This window comes from Papilio xuthus, unplaced genomic scaffold (genome assembly GCF_000836235.2).
Source record: "Papilio xuthus unplaced genomic scaffold, Pxut_1.1 DF825783.1, whole genome shotgun sequence".
Taxonomy (NCBI): Eukaryota; Metazoa; Arthropoda; class Insecta; order Lepidoptera; family Papilionidae; genus Papilio; species Papilio xuthus.
Window position 1 is genome coordinate 3,460,890 of NW_013532866.1, and position 16,957 is coordinate 3,477,846.

Sequence of the window (16,957 nt, forward strand, 5' to 3'; positions counted from 1 at the left end):
ACTACTATCAACCGTGACAATTATCCATAACCATGTTATTAATTGCAATTATAAAATTAAAGAATTCTTTCTTTGATGGTAAATTGATCAAGAATCGAGTTATGTTTTCAAAACATCAGACGGTTAAGACGTGATAATTTTTGCTTTTCTGTTGTAAGAGCGAAGGTCGATCTTACTTCCGTGATTTCAGTAACCTTCCGTATCAGTACTATAAGGAGTTGCCATTTAAGAGTATTTTGAAGTAATGTTGGGAGTATTTTTATTGCCATTGCTTGCTATCCTTCACCTAAAATTAATCTTAGCATCAGCAAGCTTTGCTATGGGATTTCACTACTGAAATACCTATGCAAAACATATCTTTATAATTAAAAGTTTTGCCGTCGGCATGATTAGTAATCTTACTTATACGTACTATCTTACTAAAAATTATAAAGGCGAATGTTTGGATGGTTGGATGGATAGTAGTATAATACAATATTCTGAAACAGATAGGCTACTTATTAAGTTTATTTTGAATTCCGCGCGGACAGAGTCGCGGGCGACAGCTAGTACATACCTAATTTTAGCTAGTCTATTGTTTTGTAATTTAAATGGTTATGACTTAATTTGAAAGAGGTTTAGTTACGATGTTTTCATGTTTTAAACTGGTTCTACTAATGATAGTTACAAAAGCATGATAAATATTGATTATTTCTCGTTCCCACTGGCGCGACACTTTTAGACAAAAATATGCCATCCTTCTCATTTTCCTTGAAACAATTGAGATACCTATATGTTACAGTATGGGTTTTCGGCAATGGAAACTCAAGATCTGACTTTACCTCTAATTAAAAATATTAACTGGCTTGGTTTTATCTTCTGTTTCAATAAAATTGTTTTGTTATTTACGATTTATGGTGAAATCTAAACTATGTAATACTAATACAAAATAATATCAATTTCAAACATTTTATTTTTCAATTTCGAACAAATCATTAAAAGACAATTTTTATTCCAATTTAAAGATCAGTAACATCACTAATTATAACATTGAAAAAGTGTTAAAACTGTTGTTATGCCATTACATTTGCTATCTTCTTCTACTTGATAGATAAGCAATACTTTTGTCTCTCTTTGTTTACGTCCATGAAATGGTTACTCCATAGTACAAGCGCAAATACAAGCAAGAGCTATTTCTTTTTGTTCCACAAGCATAATAATTTAAAATTAAAATAACATTCAAATCAATTTATGCTCTGAAACAAGGACTAAGTACAAAATGTAATAAAAAAACAAGAGTCGTAATGAGTAGAGATTATAAATTTGTCTCTTTATTTTACATGTACTGTCTGGCCTCGTAAATCGTTTTGTAGTGGGGGAACCTCCGCTCGCAAGTTGCACGGTTTCTATTTTGCGTTTCTCGAATTCAGTTACTTTATCGCGTTGAGTGGGGCGTCTCATTCTCGCGAGCATTTTTAATTTATATTATTGTAGTTATAGTTAATTTAAATTTTATAAGACAACCGGACCACTCGTATGTAGTTAGTGATAAGTAGAAAGTGAGAAAATTATAATCTAAGATTTAAAGGTGAAGGAATGATATGACCGTGCAGTGAATTTTTTCAGTTTATACAAACATCTGGATTGACGTGATATTTTGTGGTAAATCGGACGACGAAAAGGCTGTGATTTTTATAATAAAAAGAAATAAAACCGTGTGATAAAACTAAATATTTGACATCTTAACGAAGTGAACATAGCCGCAAGTATTATTTGTGTCGGTGGAATTACGCAGGCATTTCATAGTTCGCGTGTACATTACAGTTATATTGCCATTCAATTTAGTCGGGTAATAGCCCGCAGCCGCGCCATCTGCACTGAGTCGTCCGAAGTGAACATCGCGCACGTCACAGTACGAGTTTGAGTATGCTCGCGAAATTTTACGTGTCGTGTTTACTTTCGCTGGAGTAACGTTCCGATTAGTTTGAAAAATAATTGACTTGGAAATTTGTAACTGTACACGCATAAAACTAGTGACAGATGTGTAAAAAGTGAAAGTTGTCGTGTGACCTTTGGGGGTGCGTGAGAGTCTACATGGTTTTGGGGGGTTAGACCATGGCGACCGCCGAAATGAGCCTGCCTGACAAGAAACCGGAACACGAGTCGGGATATTACGAAGGCAGCGATCAGGAGGGTAGCATGGAGTGCGGTTGCCCCTCTCCAGTAAGCTCTAGGAACTCCTCGCACTCTACAAAGCTGAAGCGTCGTCACAGCGCCCACAAGCACAAGAAGGCTCCCCAGAAGAAGCTTCGTAACGAGCATGTGAATGGTTGCATGGGTAATGGTCATGCTGGCAACAGCGTAGAAATAGTGGACTGTTCCAGTCTGCCATCAGGAAAGGATGTAAATAATGCTGTGGAAACCATCCCTGAGGCTGGTCCGAGCAGCAAACGAAGCAGTTCTGTGGAACTAATCGGTGGAACTGTCCCCGCCCCTGCTAGAGACTCTGTGGATTGGAACTTGGTATATGCCAGTAAAATAAGGAAAAGAAGTAAAGGTCAGTAAATTTATTAATAGTTAATAATCTTAAATTATGTACTCTACAACTGTTTATTATATTCTTTTAAATTATAATTATGTTTAAAAAAAATGACTTATTTTTATTAAGGGATAAAAAGTAATTAAAGTGCACACACTAATCAAGTTAATGACCCTTAACTAATTAAAAGTGTAATATAAAATTACAATGAAAGTCAGGAATTGACTTTTTTGAAGAAACCATGTTGTTTTAATTTACTTTACAGAATTGCTAATGTACTAAATATTCAATAATTAAAATTATGTAATTCTGGGTATTTTAAGTATTTATTACATGTGAAAAAATGTGGCCTGTCCTGGAAAGCCAGGTTTGTTTGCTAAAGGCATGGGTGGACATTTTTTTAATTTATGCAAAATAAAATAAAATATAACCTATGTTATTCAGAAATAATGTATTCATGCTTAAAGAATTTTTGAAATTAATCTAGAAGTTTTTCATGTTAATCCATCATGAATAAACCAAAATTTAAATGTCTCGTTCTCCTTTCTTGTTCTTTTCTAAATATTAAGGACAAATACTGGAAAGAAAACTAGTTTCATTTTTAGGAAAATTTAAAAATTTGACTGCAATGCATCTTTTAAGTTACATAATACAAATTTAACATTTTAAGATGCTCTGCAATAAACACTAGGTCAATTCTAAGTCATGCCAAAAAAATCATTACTAACTTTTTTAGCAGGAGAATGTGAAAAAGATCTTTTAAATATATTTTCATCTTTGATGAAATGAAATTTTGAGGGAAAGTAGTTGATTCTCATGGGCTTGTTATAGATCCTTTTTTTTTATAAATGTCTGTCAGACCAAGACTATCTACTTTACCATCTTAATTTTCTAGAATAGAGGCAAAAAACATAAATTCCAGGTAAATTACTGTCAAATAAATGTTTGTGACATTTTTTTTTAATCTCTGGGTTATCTTTGAGTTAAAAGAAAATGCTAATAATAATGTAGTTCTGTTATGAAGTTATTGAGTAAATATGTTAATTGAATATATCCCACATAAACCAGAAACATTTCCTGAATAATAGGTAGCCTATGTGGTCTTCCAGACTGTGTTCTGTATCCATGTAAGATTCATGCAGCCATTCTGGAACATTCACATTAATAATATTATAGTGTTCATCTCTACCTATGAAACTAGTTAATTTAATATATTAATTTGTTCGAGGATAATGTGAAATGTGTGAGACAAGAAACTTTGACGTAGCTCATAAATATGTCATCCTTATTTTGGACTTTTATTCTTAGGAACATATCAATTTCATAGTTAGTTATGACTTAACTCAGATTTATATCTTGCTTAGTCTTTTTCTTACTTCCTTCCAATGGTTGTAAATAATTTTATAGTACTAAATTCTGATTTAATTTAATTCAATCCATTAGGATTCTTAAATTCTTTATTCTTGAATTTTTTTGTTAAGACAAAAAAATAAGTTATTACTTAAAAAGATTTTTTTACGTAAACCTTTAAGACATAATATGATTGATTTAAATAACTTCACTTGCTCAAAGTAATCAATACGATTCACATTTCACACCCCTCTTTTTTTATTTCGCACCCCGTGTTAGAATCCCGACCCCATTTAGAGTAACCAGCCTTTATGTAAGTCTTCAAAGTTGTATACAGTGAATTGTATATTCCATTTAATAGTTTCTTTATAAGTAATATGAAAGGAATTATTTGTGATATAGGTATCTGTATTAAAATTAAAGATAATAAATTTTAAGAGAAATCTTAATCTTACAATTAAAACAATCAAGCAGTTTATAGTATCCCATTATTTTTTGTTGGCTATGCTTACAAAAATAAGATAATGAAGAGAAAAATTGTGATTGTTTTGCATTGAATAGGCTCCGAAAATTATTGACTGATTTAAAAAATCTTTTTACTGTTAGGAAGCTACATTGGGTGGCGTAGGCTAATTTTCATTACTAGATTTCTTTTTTATTAATTCTATATGAACAAAGTCCCGGTCAACTGCTAATCTTTATAATGAACATACAACAGATGAGTTAGTTCACAGTATACAGGGATTTCCCTATTGCTTATTTTAAGTATGTCAGATTTACATACTAATATCCAATGTTACAATATTGTCATCTCTCTAATTCTGTTTAAAAAAAATATATATAAGATGTTTTGTCAGTCTGAATGTTTGTGAGATTTTTTTCCAAATCTCTGGATTACGGGAGTCAAAAACAAGCAATATCAAAATCTTGTAACTTAATAAATGAAGTTACAAGATAATTAATTATCTTTAACGTTAATTCAAGTTTAAAATATCATGTTTCCGTATAGATGATTTGATGGTGCAAACCCATGGTAAAATCAATTTTGTCGCATGTTTCGGTCGGTTAGAGGTAATGTATTGATGGCATGATGTCCGAAGCCCCAGGGTAACCGCGATAAAGCACCCTAGTCTTATCACGGTATTGGTGGTATACTGTTTGACTGATAATGATAGTATAAATATACAAAAAACTGTAAGTATGTTTGTAGAATCATATTTGTAGATGTTCACTTAAGGTGTTTTAATACTAGGTTATTACTACTATTTTTTTTATTTGCAAATATAAAATTTGCGTAAACTACAGTCTAAAAGACTTTAAAAAATAATATTTAATCCATAGGTCAAAATTTAACTGAAATTCTAGACTAAATAAAAGGAATCTTGTAATATTAATTGTCGCTCGCGACTCTTTCAACGTGGAATTAAAATAAAAACTTAATAGCCTATGTGTTCTTCCAGGCTATGTTCTACATCTGTGCCAAATTTCATCAAGATCCGTTTAGCTGTTCCAGAGATGCCTTGTAACAAACATCCTTCCAAACACATTTATAATATTAGTAAGATTTAATGTTATATCAGAATTATAGGAATTCAAATGAATAACTTTAATAGCAATGTAATTATTACTAAATGGGTACATAAGAATGTGTGACCTTTTCACATAGATGTTAATTATTTTTAGAAGGTCAAAAGTACATACTATTTTGGTACCAAATGTTATTCTAATTTTCTTTATACAACTAAACAATAGTATAATTATTTTTTTTAATTAAATTAGTTTTTTGAGTGTCTTTAAGTATATAAATGTAACACTGAGCTCCGTTCTTCTGTACCATACATTAAAAAAAACATTTAATTAAATTACTAAGAAAAAGAAAATATTTATAACAAGTGTTGCTATACCGACCGGATAAGTTCCTCGCTCAGTTTTGTATGCCGAGTGTTCCTCACTGGACCATTCAGAGCTGATCTTCTGTGAAAACCTTAAGGATTGTATGGATTTATGTTTTTTATTTTTACAATATGATATACCTTACAAATAAACAAAAAAGTGATGAACAATTTTTGCAGTTGAAAAGAGTGAACACATTCAGTGAAATTAAAAAATCAATGGATATTTTTATCTAATAAATCCTAAAACACTTAACAAATTGTGATAAATCTTTGGCAGTATGTCCTGAACATGCCAGAGCAGGTTTTTGTTCTAAAAAATACATTTTTTTAATTTTTTGTGTGTATAATTAGTCTAAATTGCAGTATGGTTGTTAAGGGGTACAATTTAAAAGTTTGTCTGATCGTCAGATGCTATACAGTGAAGCCAGGTCAAAACTAGATTTACTGCATTTTGTCTAAATCTAAATACTTAGGTTTATCGCACATCATTAATCCATTATGTTATTTTAAGATGTTAAAATACATTGGTTTGACAATTTAACAAACATAAATGTTCATTTGAATTAATATTACTTCTTGCTATCCTACTAATAGATGCGAAAGTTTAGGTGGATGGATGTTTGTTACAAGGTATCTCCGGAACGGTTTAAAGGATTTTGATGAAATTTGGCATAGATGTAGAACACAGTCTGGAAGAAGACATAGGCTACTTATTAAGTTTTTTTAATTTCGATTGGACCGAATCGCGGGCGTTATGTCGTGTTTGCAGTTATGCGTCCGTTAATTTCTCCGTTTCGATTAGTTTACTTAAGCTGTGTTTTTTTGGGTTTATTATTATTATAAATTAATAAACTCTTGTAATAAAAACATTGATAACAAAGTAGTTAACACAATATTTAACACCATCGTGTTAATAATCTAATGATATTTGCCACGCGACTATCGTATGCTCAAATACTTCCGCATAGTAATTATTGTTTCATATTTAAATTAACCTTTGTACTAATTTTTTTTGACAGCAGTTTACCTAAAGTTAACTAGTTTTTATTCCATTTAATATAAAAATACAGAGTGTGTACCTAACCTATACATTTACCCTTTTTTTTGTTTGGTGGGGGGGATCTTCAAATGATGCCCTGCTTTCTAGAGGAAAGACAGGGTTATATGACACTTGACCCACTAATCGTGGGCTTCCGAACCCAAAATCCAGATTCAGACATTCGAACCCTGACAACGAGGAAAACCAACCTCGTTATATCCTTGACCATTAGGCTATTGACACTTCAATACGATTTAGAATAAGCTATTCGGTAATTAACCGATATTATGTTTTAATATGTAAAAATTAAAAAAAAAAGTTTAGGTCCTAAATTGAAAAGAATTGGCAAATAAAATAATCTTTCATAATTCAAATATTTGTATTAAACATATCGCTATCCCTTTTCCTCCAAAGAGAATAAAAGGGATGGCAGTATATTTCTAAGCATATCAACGCTGGAAACTCTACGTTAAGATTTTGTATCAGCAAACTGATATATACATATATCATGATATCTAATATAATCTGTAGTTTAAGTAATCGTTCCGACATAAAACGACTTCCTCAAACCTATAATGTTTATGATAATAAATTAACATTACAAATAAATAATATAAAATGTTTTATGTGTAGTTGTAATTGTGTTTTCACTACCGTAAAACTTGTAGCAAAACTAGAACGAAATAGAATAACAATTATGTTTCTACGAGTACTCTGATGTTGGTAACAGTCGGAGAAATTGATTCGTATATTTAATAAAGAAATGTTTTGTCATAGTGGTCAATTTCTATACCGTTTAACCTACGAATTTATTTCATAACTAGCTATCGCCTGCGAAATGTAATTAGTGTCCTATGTGTTCTTCTAGACTATGTTCTACATCTATGTCAAATTTCAGCAGGATATGTTTAGCTGCTCTAGAGATACCTACAAACAAACATCCATCCATGCAAACAATCGCATTTATAAGATTACTAATATTAGTAAGAAGTAAGATGTCTTCGATTATTATCATTTACTTATAGAAGTTATGTTTTATCTATCTGTCTTTGATTACTAAAATACCTTAAGAGGCCTGAAGTACACTTAAATCAATTCTTCTCATGAACTATGTTTAACCCTTAAATGGACTTTCTTTGATAAATTTTTTTAGCGATTTTTCTAGCAATAGTTTAATCTTAAGAGAAATTAAATATTATATGTTTACAGGTATTTTAAAGAAATATAGATTTTTGTATGAAAGTTAAGATGACTAATAATATTTATTTTGTTTCAGTCAATCTGAACGGCGCATCAAAAGTGGACATATCACATTTTGATTTACTCAAAGTTCTCGGTACTGGAGGTGAGTGCATTTTTAATTATATTTCTCCTTATTTTTAGACATTATTAGTTGGAATTATTAAGCGCGTTTTCGTTACCCAATCAAGTATCAGAATTATTAGTGAGGGGACATAAACGTTGACATTTTAATAAGGCTAGTGTTGCGCCGATACACCGGCAGTGTCGGATTTTCTTCCTAATATACAATCTTATATGGATGTTATCAGACGACAATCTAACCACAGAACTCTGCTGCACTAATTAGTATAAATACGTATTCATCCAATGTAAATCTTCGAAATCAGGCGATTTTAGTTAAGACTTACTCTATGTTATAAAGGTCCGTACACACCACCTCGACATTTCTATTTGTCATCGCCAAAGAAAGTCGGTCGTAATCTGTTTGTCAAGATCGTAGTGAGATAATAACGAACATTGTTATTTTGCGTCTACTCTAAGTTAGAGGTGACTAGGCCATAGTCAACCACGCTGCCCAGTGCGGTTTGACTTCACATATATCTTTGAATTTCTTCTCAGATATGTGCAACACGATGTTTTCCTTCACCGTAAGAACGTCGGATAAATGTACAAAACACATTGGTACATGACAGATTACATGTCACGTCCTCAACCCCTGAGCCATCGATGTTCTAATAAAGTGTATGCCCACCTTTAAGTACGTGTACATGAATACAACTGTTGCAGGTATTTAGTTTACGCAATATTGTATTGTTTGTTTTGTATTGGATATGTTATTGGCATATTGTGACATGCCATTCACAATATATCTGATTAAATGTAACATGTTTCAGACCGTTGTTAACTAATTTGTATAGTGTAGTTTTGTTATTGACACTACAAATTCGTGGTTGAACTGAAACGTAAATACGACATTTTTTAATATGACATACAGACAGTCCAGTATTAATTTCATTATGAGATTTTAAATGGAAACTGTTTAAATTCAGCACCGAATTAAAACTTATTGTCATCTTTATTGATAGGTATGAAAGTATGTCTTTATGCACGTGGTTGATATTTGTTTTAATTTTGCAAGATGGCGAATAAACAATGTATTAGGGTAAATTAAACAGTTTTTCACAACAGTCAAACACTACGTAATATAGTGGTTATATATCTTTAGTGCCTTGTAAAGTAAAGAGAGGCAATTAGAAGAATTAATCTTAACATCAATAGAGAAAAGGATCTCTTAAGAAATCTTATTCGTTGTATGCCGTTTCGCAAAACCCACTCGAGTTCCGAAATACATACGCTCGTCACGAAGACGAAATAAAGACAATGCATTCGCGACAATAAAAAGCGACCGCTATGCATGTGTAACAATGCGGTGCACGATGCATTGCCGGCCGTGTGGTAAGGGCGATGACCTGGGAACACGTGCTTAGGATGTCCGGGATAGGGGTAGCGAATTTAAAAGATACTTTATTAATTTTGTATCAAAGGACCGCACTATCAAATAAACATGTAATTAGAGAAAATTGTATCATATATTGAGTAATTAACCGTGGGTTTCTGATACCAAAATGTTCGTATAACAGAGACAAAACAGAGATAACAATTTAAAACGTAGATTTTGGTTTTGGAAACCCACTAAGTTAAATATTTCTGTGAGAGTTTTACAGTCATCCTCAAAGTAGCTTAATGGTTGGTTTAGCAATCTCTAATTGTAGAATTTAATACTAAATGTGTACTAAGGGGTACTCAAAGTGTGGTCTGAAACATCGTGGAATTGGTGGTCGATTTAGAAGAAAATCTGTTGCGCTAATATTCTACAACTAAGTAATATAGTTTATTACTCGTTTTAATATATTGTTACGGTTAGTTCATCCGCCATATTTTTTAATCACCACCTCGTTTATTTCCGCACTGTTCCGTTCGACCAAACACGACCGTTAACTCTGAAGTTTAATTGTTGCATGTTAAATCCCTCTAGGGTCCCATGGCAACTTAGGTAACCCTCATTTCCTTTATTTTTATGAATATTTCCCCATTCCTCAAGTTTTGGACAGATTTTAATGACATTGGTAGAAATCTTCTAAAGACGCCAGAGAATTTTATATTTTTTTTTGTTTTATACTATGACATTTGATTTTATGATTGATAATTTTTTTAACCTTTTATATTTTTAGACTTTGGAATAGCAATGTTTAAATGTTCATCTAGTATGTTATAAAATACTAGTTTCCAGTAATATTTATTACCTTTTCATATTGTCTTAAGAAAAAAACACTTGAGAAGACGTACAAAATCTTGCTAATTTCAAAACGTCTCGGATAAAATTAACTCCGCAATACCCTTAGAACAATCAACCGACGTCGAGCTTTAGTCCAAGTCACGTGACATTCGTAGTAAACATAACTCTGTGGGTTTGTGTTTGGTTTTAGCACGTGTATGTATGGTATGTCACGTGCTAGGACTTGTGTTAGGTTTATAGGTATATAACAGTTGTTTAGATGTCATAGTAGGGAATAGCGGTAGATAGGACACGAGGAGTTGCGTTGCAAATTGATATTGACATTAAGATTGATATACAGGATGTACAATTTCTCGCAGATAGTATTACGAATGTTTTATAGTGTATTTATTTTTTTAATCATTTCATTTATCAATTAATTAAAATCATCGGTCAAACAGTCTATCTCATATAAAATCGATATCAATTTAAAAATTCTAAAACAACACACTATCCACACAACTTATAAAACCATACCTTCGCACTAATAGTCGCTTCATAGCCACTAAGTAACAATTTAACGTCTCTTAGTAGTAGTTAAACATGTAATTAATGTAGAGAAAGCCTTCGATATCCGCTACCGACCGTCAGATGTAAACGTGACTGCTTACTAACACGTGGGGATGCTGTTTACGTACTTTGCACGATGGAGGGGCGTATGGTGAGGAGGGGAGCGGGTGAGGGGCATTGTGGAGTCACGTGACCAACATCGGCCCAAATAGATGTGGTTTTAGTATTGTTTCACTCTATTGATGTATGATTATTCAACTTACGATAAGAACTGTGTGTGTCCACAGTACCTTTACAAAACATGTTTTTAGTGTCGTTCTCTTTGAGAAACAGAGTTTTATGTGTTTAATTTTTAAACGTACTATATATGAAGCACTTATACAGTCTAGTTTTGGTTAGTAAGAAACGGATAAGCGGGAGTCTTGTTCGGTCCCAAAGGAAGACCTTCATAAGCGAGAAACTTGGATTAGAGAGATAATTATATAAGCGAGAACAATATTTCAGTCCCTTCGACTCTGTTTTAGCCAGGTTTGTCTAAGAATTGTTATACGTATGTAAAAAGTCAGATAAAATTGACCCGTTTTGTTGAATAGTAAGATTTCATATGTATAGAGCATAATATCTTATCGTACGTATAATAACGTGACCGAAGCAATAAGAGGCAGGACTAATTATTAGTAACGTATTATATGACGTACGTTAAAAACCTTCCGTCATTTATCGTCACAATGACGGACGAAGGAGTATTATATGAATTTGTAACGCATAGGTTTACGTTAGGTACTTGTTTGGATATGTTTTGCGTATTTATGACGGATTTAATTCTTCCGCTACTATGTTATTTTAGTTATATACTTTATGACGCACATAAGAGGTGAATGTAGTTGATATATAAGTAATTGTGTGTGTTTATGTATGTATGGCAATTAAATTGTAACATCCTGTAGTATTAACGGCTGAACTGATTTTGTCGAATGTGTTATTCGATTCGTATTTTTTCTTTAGTTTTTAAATTAATAAATAGTGTTATTTAGATAATAATTTTTGCCTTGTTTTTTCTTTTTTGTTTAAACATGTCTTTTTCATGTGTAATTATTACATATTCAATTCTTTCTTTATATTTGTTATTATTATAACGCACGTCAATACCCTGTTTGACATTTTTGTCTTTCAAAATGTTACTTTCAAGGTCACTATTTATAAATTTATGGTTAATTACATAAATCGGTGGATTCTACGTAGACTATCGTAAGCTACAATATAGCGATTTATCCCATGTTTTTTTTATGGATACATACAAATTTTTGTGTAATAACTGTAGATTTTGATGTCTACTGTATGTTTATGTTTTATTAATCGTAATTATTCGTATTAATGTTGAAAGTTTCGTCTTGCAAAATTTGCCTTTTTTGACATATGACAGTTTACGTAGGAGCCATCGATTGTAGAATAATCGAGTAGTTTAAATTGCTTATTTCTAGTTATATCAATGTGTTTTTATTTAAATTATTTATTTAATTACAAGTTTCTCTTAGTACTAACATAACACGACTAGTGCTTTGCTATTAAAAAGCGCAGGCGCTGTATAATTTTGATGCGCAGACGCATAAAAATTTGACGTATGACAGTTGTCGTAATGGCGACCGAGACGAATGTTCGTCGAACAATGATCTGTCGTACAATATACCCTTGTCAGTTTGCACTGACTATAGAAAGTGAATTCGGTGTTAGTCTACGTTCGTGCACTTGAAATATTTGTTTATTCAGTTACGTCTTGTTTTGTATAGATTTCGTTCTACGCGACAATGTAATGCAAATTGTTGTTTGTTTCTTGAGCAAATGTTGTTCAGTTTTCAATGTCGTATAAAATGTTTTCTGCCAGTATTTAGTCTTCGTGATATTGCAATTATTTAATTCTTGATTGTTTAAAGTTTCGTATGATTTTTTTTATTCAATTCATTTATTTGAACTTCGAACGTGACTCGATATCTTGATTACAGTTATAAAGGTTTACTTTCTATATGACGTCATGGTTTATTTACCGTTGTTACGACGCTATTTCGAAGGTTCAAAAATTGCGAGCGCAACGCTCTATGAAGGTTACTGAAGGAACATCAGATACGAGTTCATTGTCCTTACAAGTAATGACATATTGATAGTGACATTGAAGCTTTGATTTGATGCTTTGTTGAATAAGAACGCAGAAAATGATTAGTATTATCAAAGATAATTTTTTAATATGAATTTTCAAGTAGTTGTCATACTTTTCTCTTCAATCAAAAACATAATTTGAGAGTCAGAATATGGATAAAGACTCTATCTACCCCATTTGGCATTAAAAGTGTTAAATAATTTCGTAATTGATGATCAAAGTATGTAAAATTGGATATTGTACCAGGGCAGTATGGCGTGGTAGGAGTACGGGCCAGGACGTCGTCCGCTCGGGTTCGTCGACCCCCGAAACTGGCGCGTAGCGGTGCCCGGTCATTACCCGACCGTCCTTACATCGCTTCTGACCTTATGTCCACCTGGTACTTTGCTAGTGCGTTTTTTTTGTTTGGTTATTTTTTCTTATAATTGTTTAATGATAAAGTTTTGATAAATAATTATTTCGTCGGTATCGAGCAGTATCTTTTGCCTAATTAAAAATGGACTCGGATATGTAACTTCAGTAGATGATTATCATTTTATCGTACTTATTGTCTATCCCTACATTGAGATAATTAAAACACACAAAATAAAATTCAATTGACTTCCGTTTCCGTTTAAACTAGAATGATTTTTATATGCCATATTCTTCATTAAATTAAAAAAAATATGTTAATAAGGGAAATAAATTACAATTAGGTATTCGAGATTTATAAGATAAGGCCTCGGAATCGGGGTCATTGTTTCCACGCGTCTTTTAACAGTATTGTATTGAAATGGAAATTAAATCATATCGGCCTTTTATAAGTTTGCCGCTCGTATCGATATAGCCAATTAGTTGTATTAACTTACGACCTGGTAAATTTCATGTGAAAGCAATGGGTTTTTAGTACATAATATAAAGAATTGTAGGTTTTTAACCCACAACTAAAAGGAGGTTGTTTTATGACATGTTTTATGTGAGTGTTTCCATAGTGTAATCGACAGACTGTCTAGTCGTTTATGATTTTTTGAAGAAATACATTTATTTCGGTTGTAAACGTGGTCTAAAATTACTATTTAAATGATTGACTATGTAGAGTAATGTTTCTCGCGTATGTACATTTATTTGTATGTTTGTCTGTCCTGGCTATAGAAAGAAAAGTAACGCTATCTATGCTGTTAGACATTATTAGTTAGAATCCCTTGTCGCGAATGGGGCGCTTTCGTTACAAAGTCAAGTGTCAGAATGATTAGTAAGGGGACATAAACGTCGACATTTTTGTAAGGCTAGTGTTGCGCCAGTACCCGGTACACTGTCGGATTTTTTCCCTAACAATATATAATAATAAAATTGGGGTTTTTATAAGTAATATCTGGAAAAAAACACAGTCCGTACACGCGTTACTAATAACAAAAAAAAATTATTTTTTTTTCTCAAAATTTTCGTATATCTGTCTGTCCGCAAAGCCGCGTTTGTTCCGGGTATTCTTTGGAACGACGGGACCGATTTTGACCGGACTTTGAGGGGAAGGCAGCTGATGCATGCGGGCACGTTATAGACAATTTTTTTTTTAATCCTGCTCGGACGACAGCTAGTTGTAGTATAAATTTGACGCTTATTAATTTTACGTCCTGGTATAAGGAAATTCTGTTAATTGCGATCGACCTTGTAATAACCTACTCATGTTTTATGCGAAGAAAACTTGTCGATTTACAACTATGTTTTGAAACAAGTTTGTGGTTACTTTTTGATATAAAAGTTATAATATTTTTAACCATGATTTTTTATGTAAATATATTTTGATTACTTTTGCATTTTAAATGTCCTTTGTATTAAGGTCGTCTAGATGGATATTGTTTTTAATATCCAGTTTAAAAGAGTCTTTAAATAAATAAATAGACGTAAATATATCGAATGTACTATTACGGATGTACTTTTTCAATTTTTTTTATTGCTTCAATTTTATGACGTCATTGAATCCAGGTCTCATGTTATTGTGCATGGGTATTATTAATTTTATTATAAACTATACAAAATCTACACTTAAATACAGCTTAAAGATATATTTATACCGCACGTGTTGAAGCAATATTGGAATTAATTTCATACACAAGAATTTGAACTCTAAAGTAAATGTGCTTAAGATTTAATATATGTATCGTATGAGTTGATATTGTTTGTACGTTACAGAGATAGCCTATTTTTGATTAAAATAGACGCAGTGCTGTGACTTTAAATTCAAGTGCTTAACTATCAGCAGCAGCTCACTATACGTCGCCACTAAGGCGAGCCTAAGTTAGAGTTGATTAGGCCATAGACAACCACGCTGGCTCAGTGCGGGTTGACTTCACACATGTCTTTGAATTTCCTTACAGATATTCGACCATCACGAAGTTTTCCTTTGCCGAAGAAAGTTGGATAAATTTAAGTGTTCGATAGAAAATTACTTAAATTCTATTTCATTGCGTGCTTCGATTATCAGATTTAGTTTATTTTACCTTTGAAATATGTATTTTAATAAAGTCGCTAGGACGTTGGTCTTACGTCTGAAAGCCATAAATTAAATGAAACATAGAATCAGCAGCAAATATGGCTGTTGCTCGTATATAATCCTACTCGGTACACCGCCACACAGAAGACACCTCTGGTCGATTTTTCCGTTTCGTCTGATTAGTTATATGACATAGGACTGATTGTATCCTGTTTTTGTTTGTCTTTACTTCTTACTAATATTATAAATGTAAATGTATAGATGTATGTTTGTTAGTATATATCTCTAGAATAGCTGCATGGATCTTGCTGAAATTTGGTATAGATGTGGAACATAGTTTAGAGAAACGCATAGGCTACTAGTTAAGTTTTTTTTATTTCGCGCGAATGGAGTCGTGGGAAAATGTTACTACCTTATAAACTGATAAACAACTACACCGATTCTTAAAAAAATATTTAAGTTATAGGGCGCTGTTCAATTAGCGAGTAATAGTTACTTCGTTATGATATCTTTTTCTTTATCTTTCTTTCTGATGAAAGGTATACTCGTGGTATCTTTTAAATCTTTTGTTACGTTCATGTTTTACATTATTCGTTGCGTGATCTTTTAATTACGTATTATCTTACATTGAAACGTCTGTCCGTCCGGGTGTCGGGTTTCGGGTTCGATCTCGTAACTTGCAATGTCAACGATTTGCTTGGTCACTGACCTGCCTCAATCATTCGGCGCATGTGCTTTGCGCATCTCACAAGTCATGTGTCGAAGTTACACAAATTTGTGTTAAAATTAAACTTTATTACAATAGAGTAGAGTTGACAATTAATTTGATAATTTAGGACGATAGGTGTTAGTTTTGGAAGTTCGAATCATTTGGTTTGTTTACTGTGTGTAAGGGAATGTTACTACGTAATTTCATCGCCGTCATCGCATGTAGCATGTGGCTCAGGAGTTTCAGCACTTGACTTGTAATCTGCAGGTCCTAGGTTTGAATCCGGCCATGTACCAATGTGTTTTTCGATTTACGTATGTAGATTTATCTCATGATCTTACGGTGAAGAAAAACATCGTGATGCAACCTGTACATATCTGAGAAGAAATTCAAAGATATGTGTGAATTCAACTAACCAGCACTTGGCCAACGTGGTTGACTATGGCTTAATCACCCTTTACTTATGGTAGGCTCCGAGCCCCTCGGTGAGGACGTATAGTTATGTGATGACGAGAAATGAGAGGGATTGTAGTATTTTTTTTGTGTTTTGATAACGGAAATGCAATAACGCTTTGTAATGGTAAACAAGATGATCATCAGATTAACATATCTTACATTGAGTATATGTAACCAGTAATAAAATTGACGTAAAGTTCTTAAACCAATTATGTCGTAAAGGCGATAAAATAGCATACTTATAAGACAAAATAGCATCGTCATGGTGAAGAAACGAAGCC

General features: G+C 32.5%; 1 protein-coding gene across 2 annotated transcripts in view; it reads left to right on the forward strand.

Moving 5' to 3' along the window:
• The window catches only part of LOC106125773 (ribosomal protein S6 kinase alpha-4), a 75,270-nt gene that overhangs the window by 2,943 nt on the left and 55,370 nt on the right, over window positions 1-16,957 (forward strand). Inside the window, exons 1-2 of one of the 2 annotated variants that reach the window (XM_013323113.1) lie at window positions 1,343-2,536; window positions 8,079-8,147. In XM_013323113.1, coding sequence (XP_013178567.1) covers window positions 2,095-2,536; window positions 8,079-8,147 — 511 coding nt within the window. In that variant the 5' untranslated portion in view covers window positions 1,343-2,094. Of the gene's footprint in view, window positions 1-1,342; window positions 2,537-8,078; window positions 8,148-16,957 lie in introns of those variants that run through there. The other variant, XM_013323112.1, reaches the window with a different exon arrangement.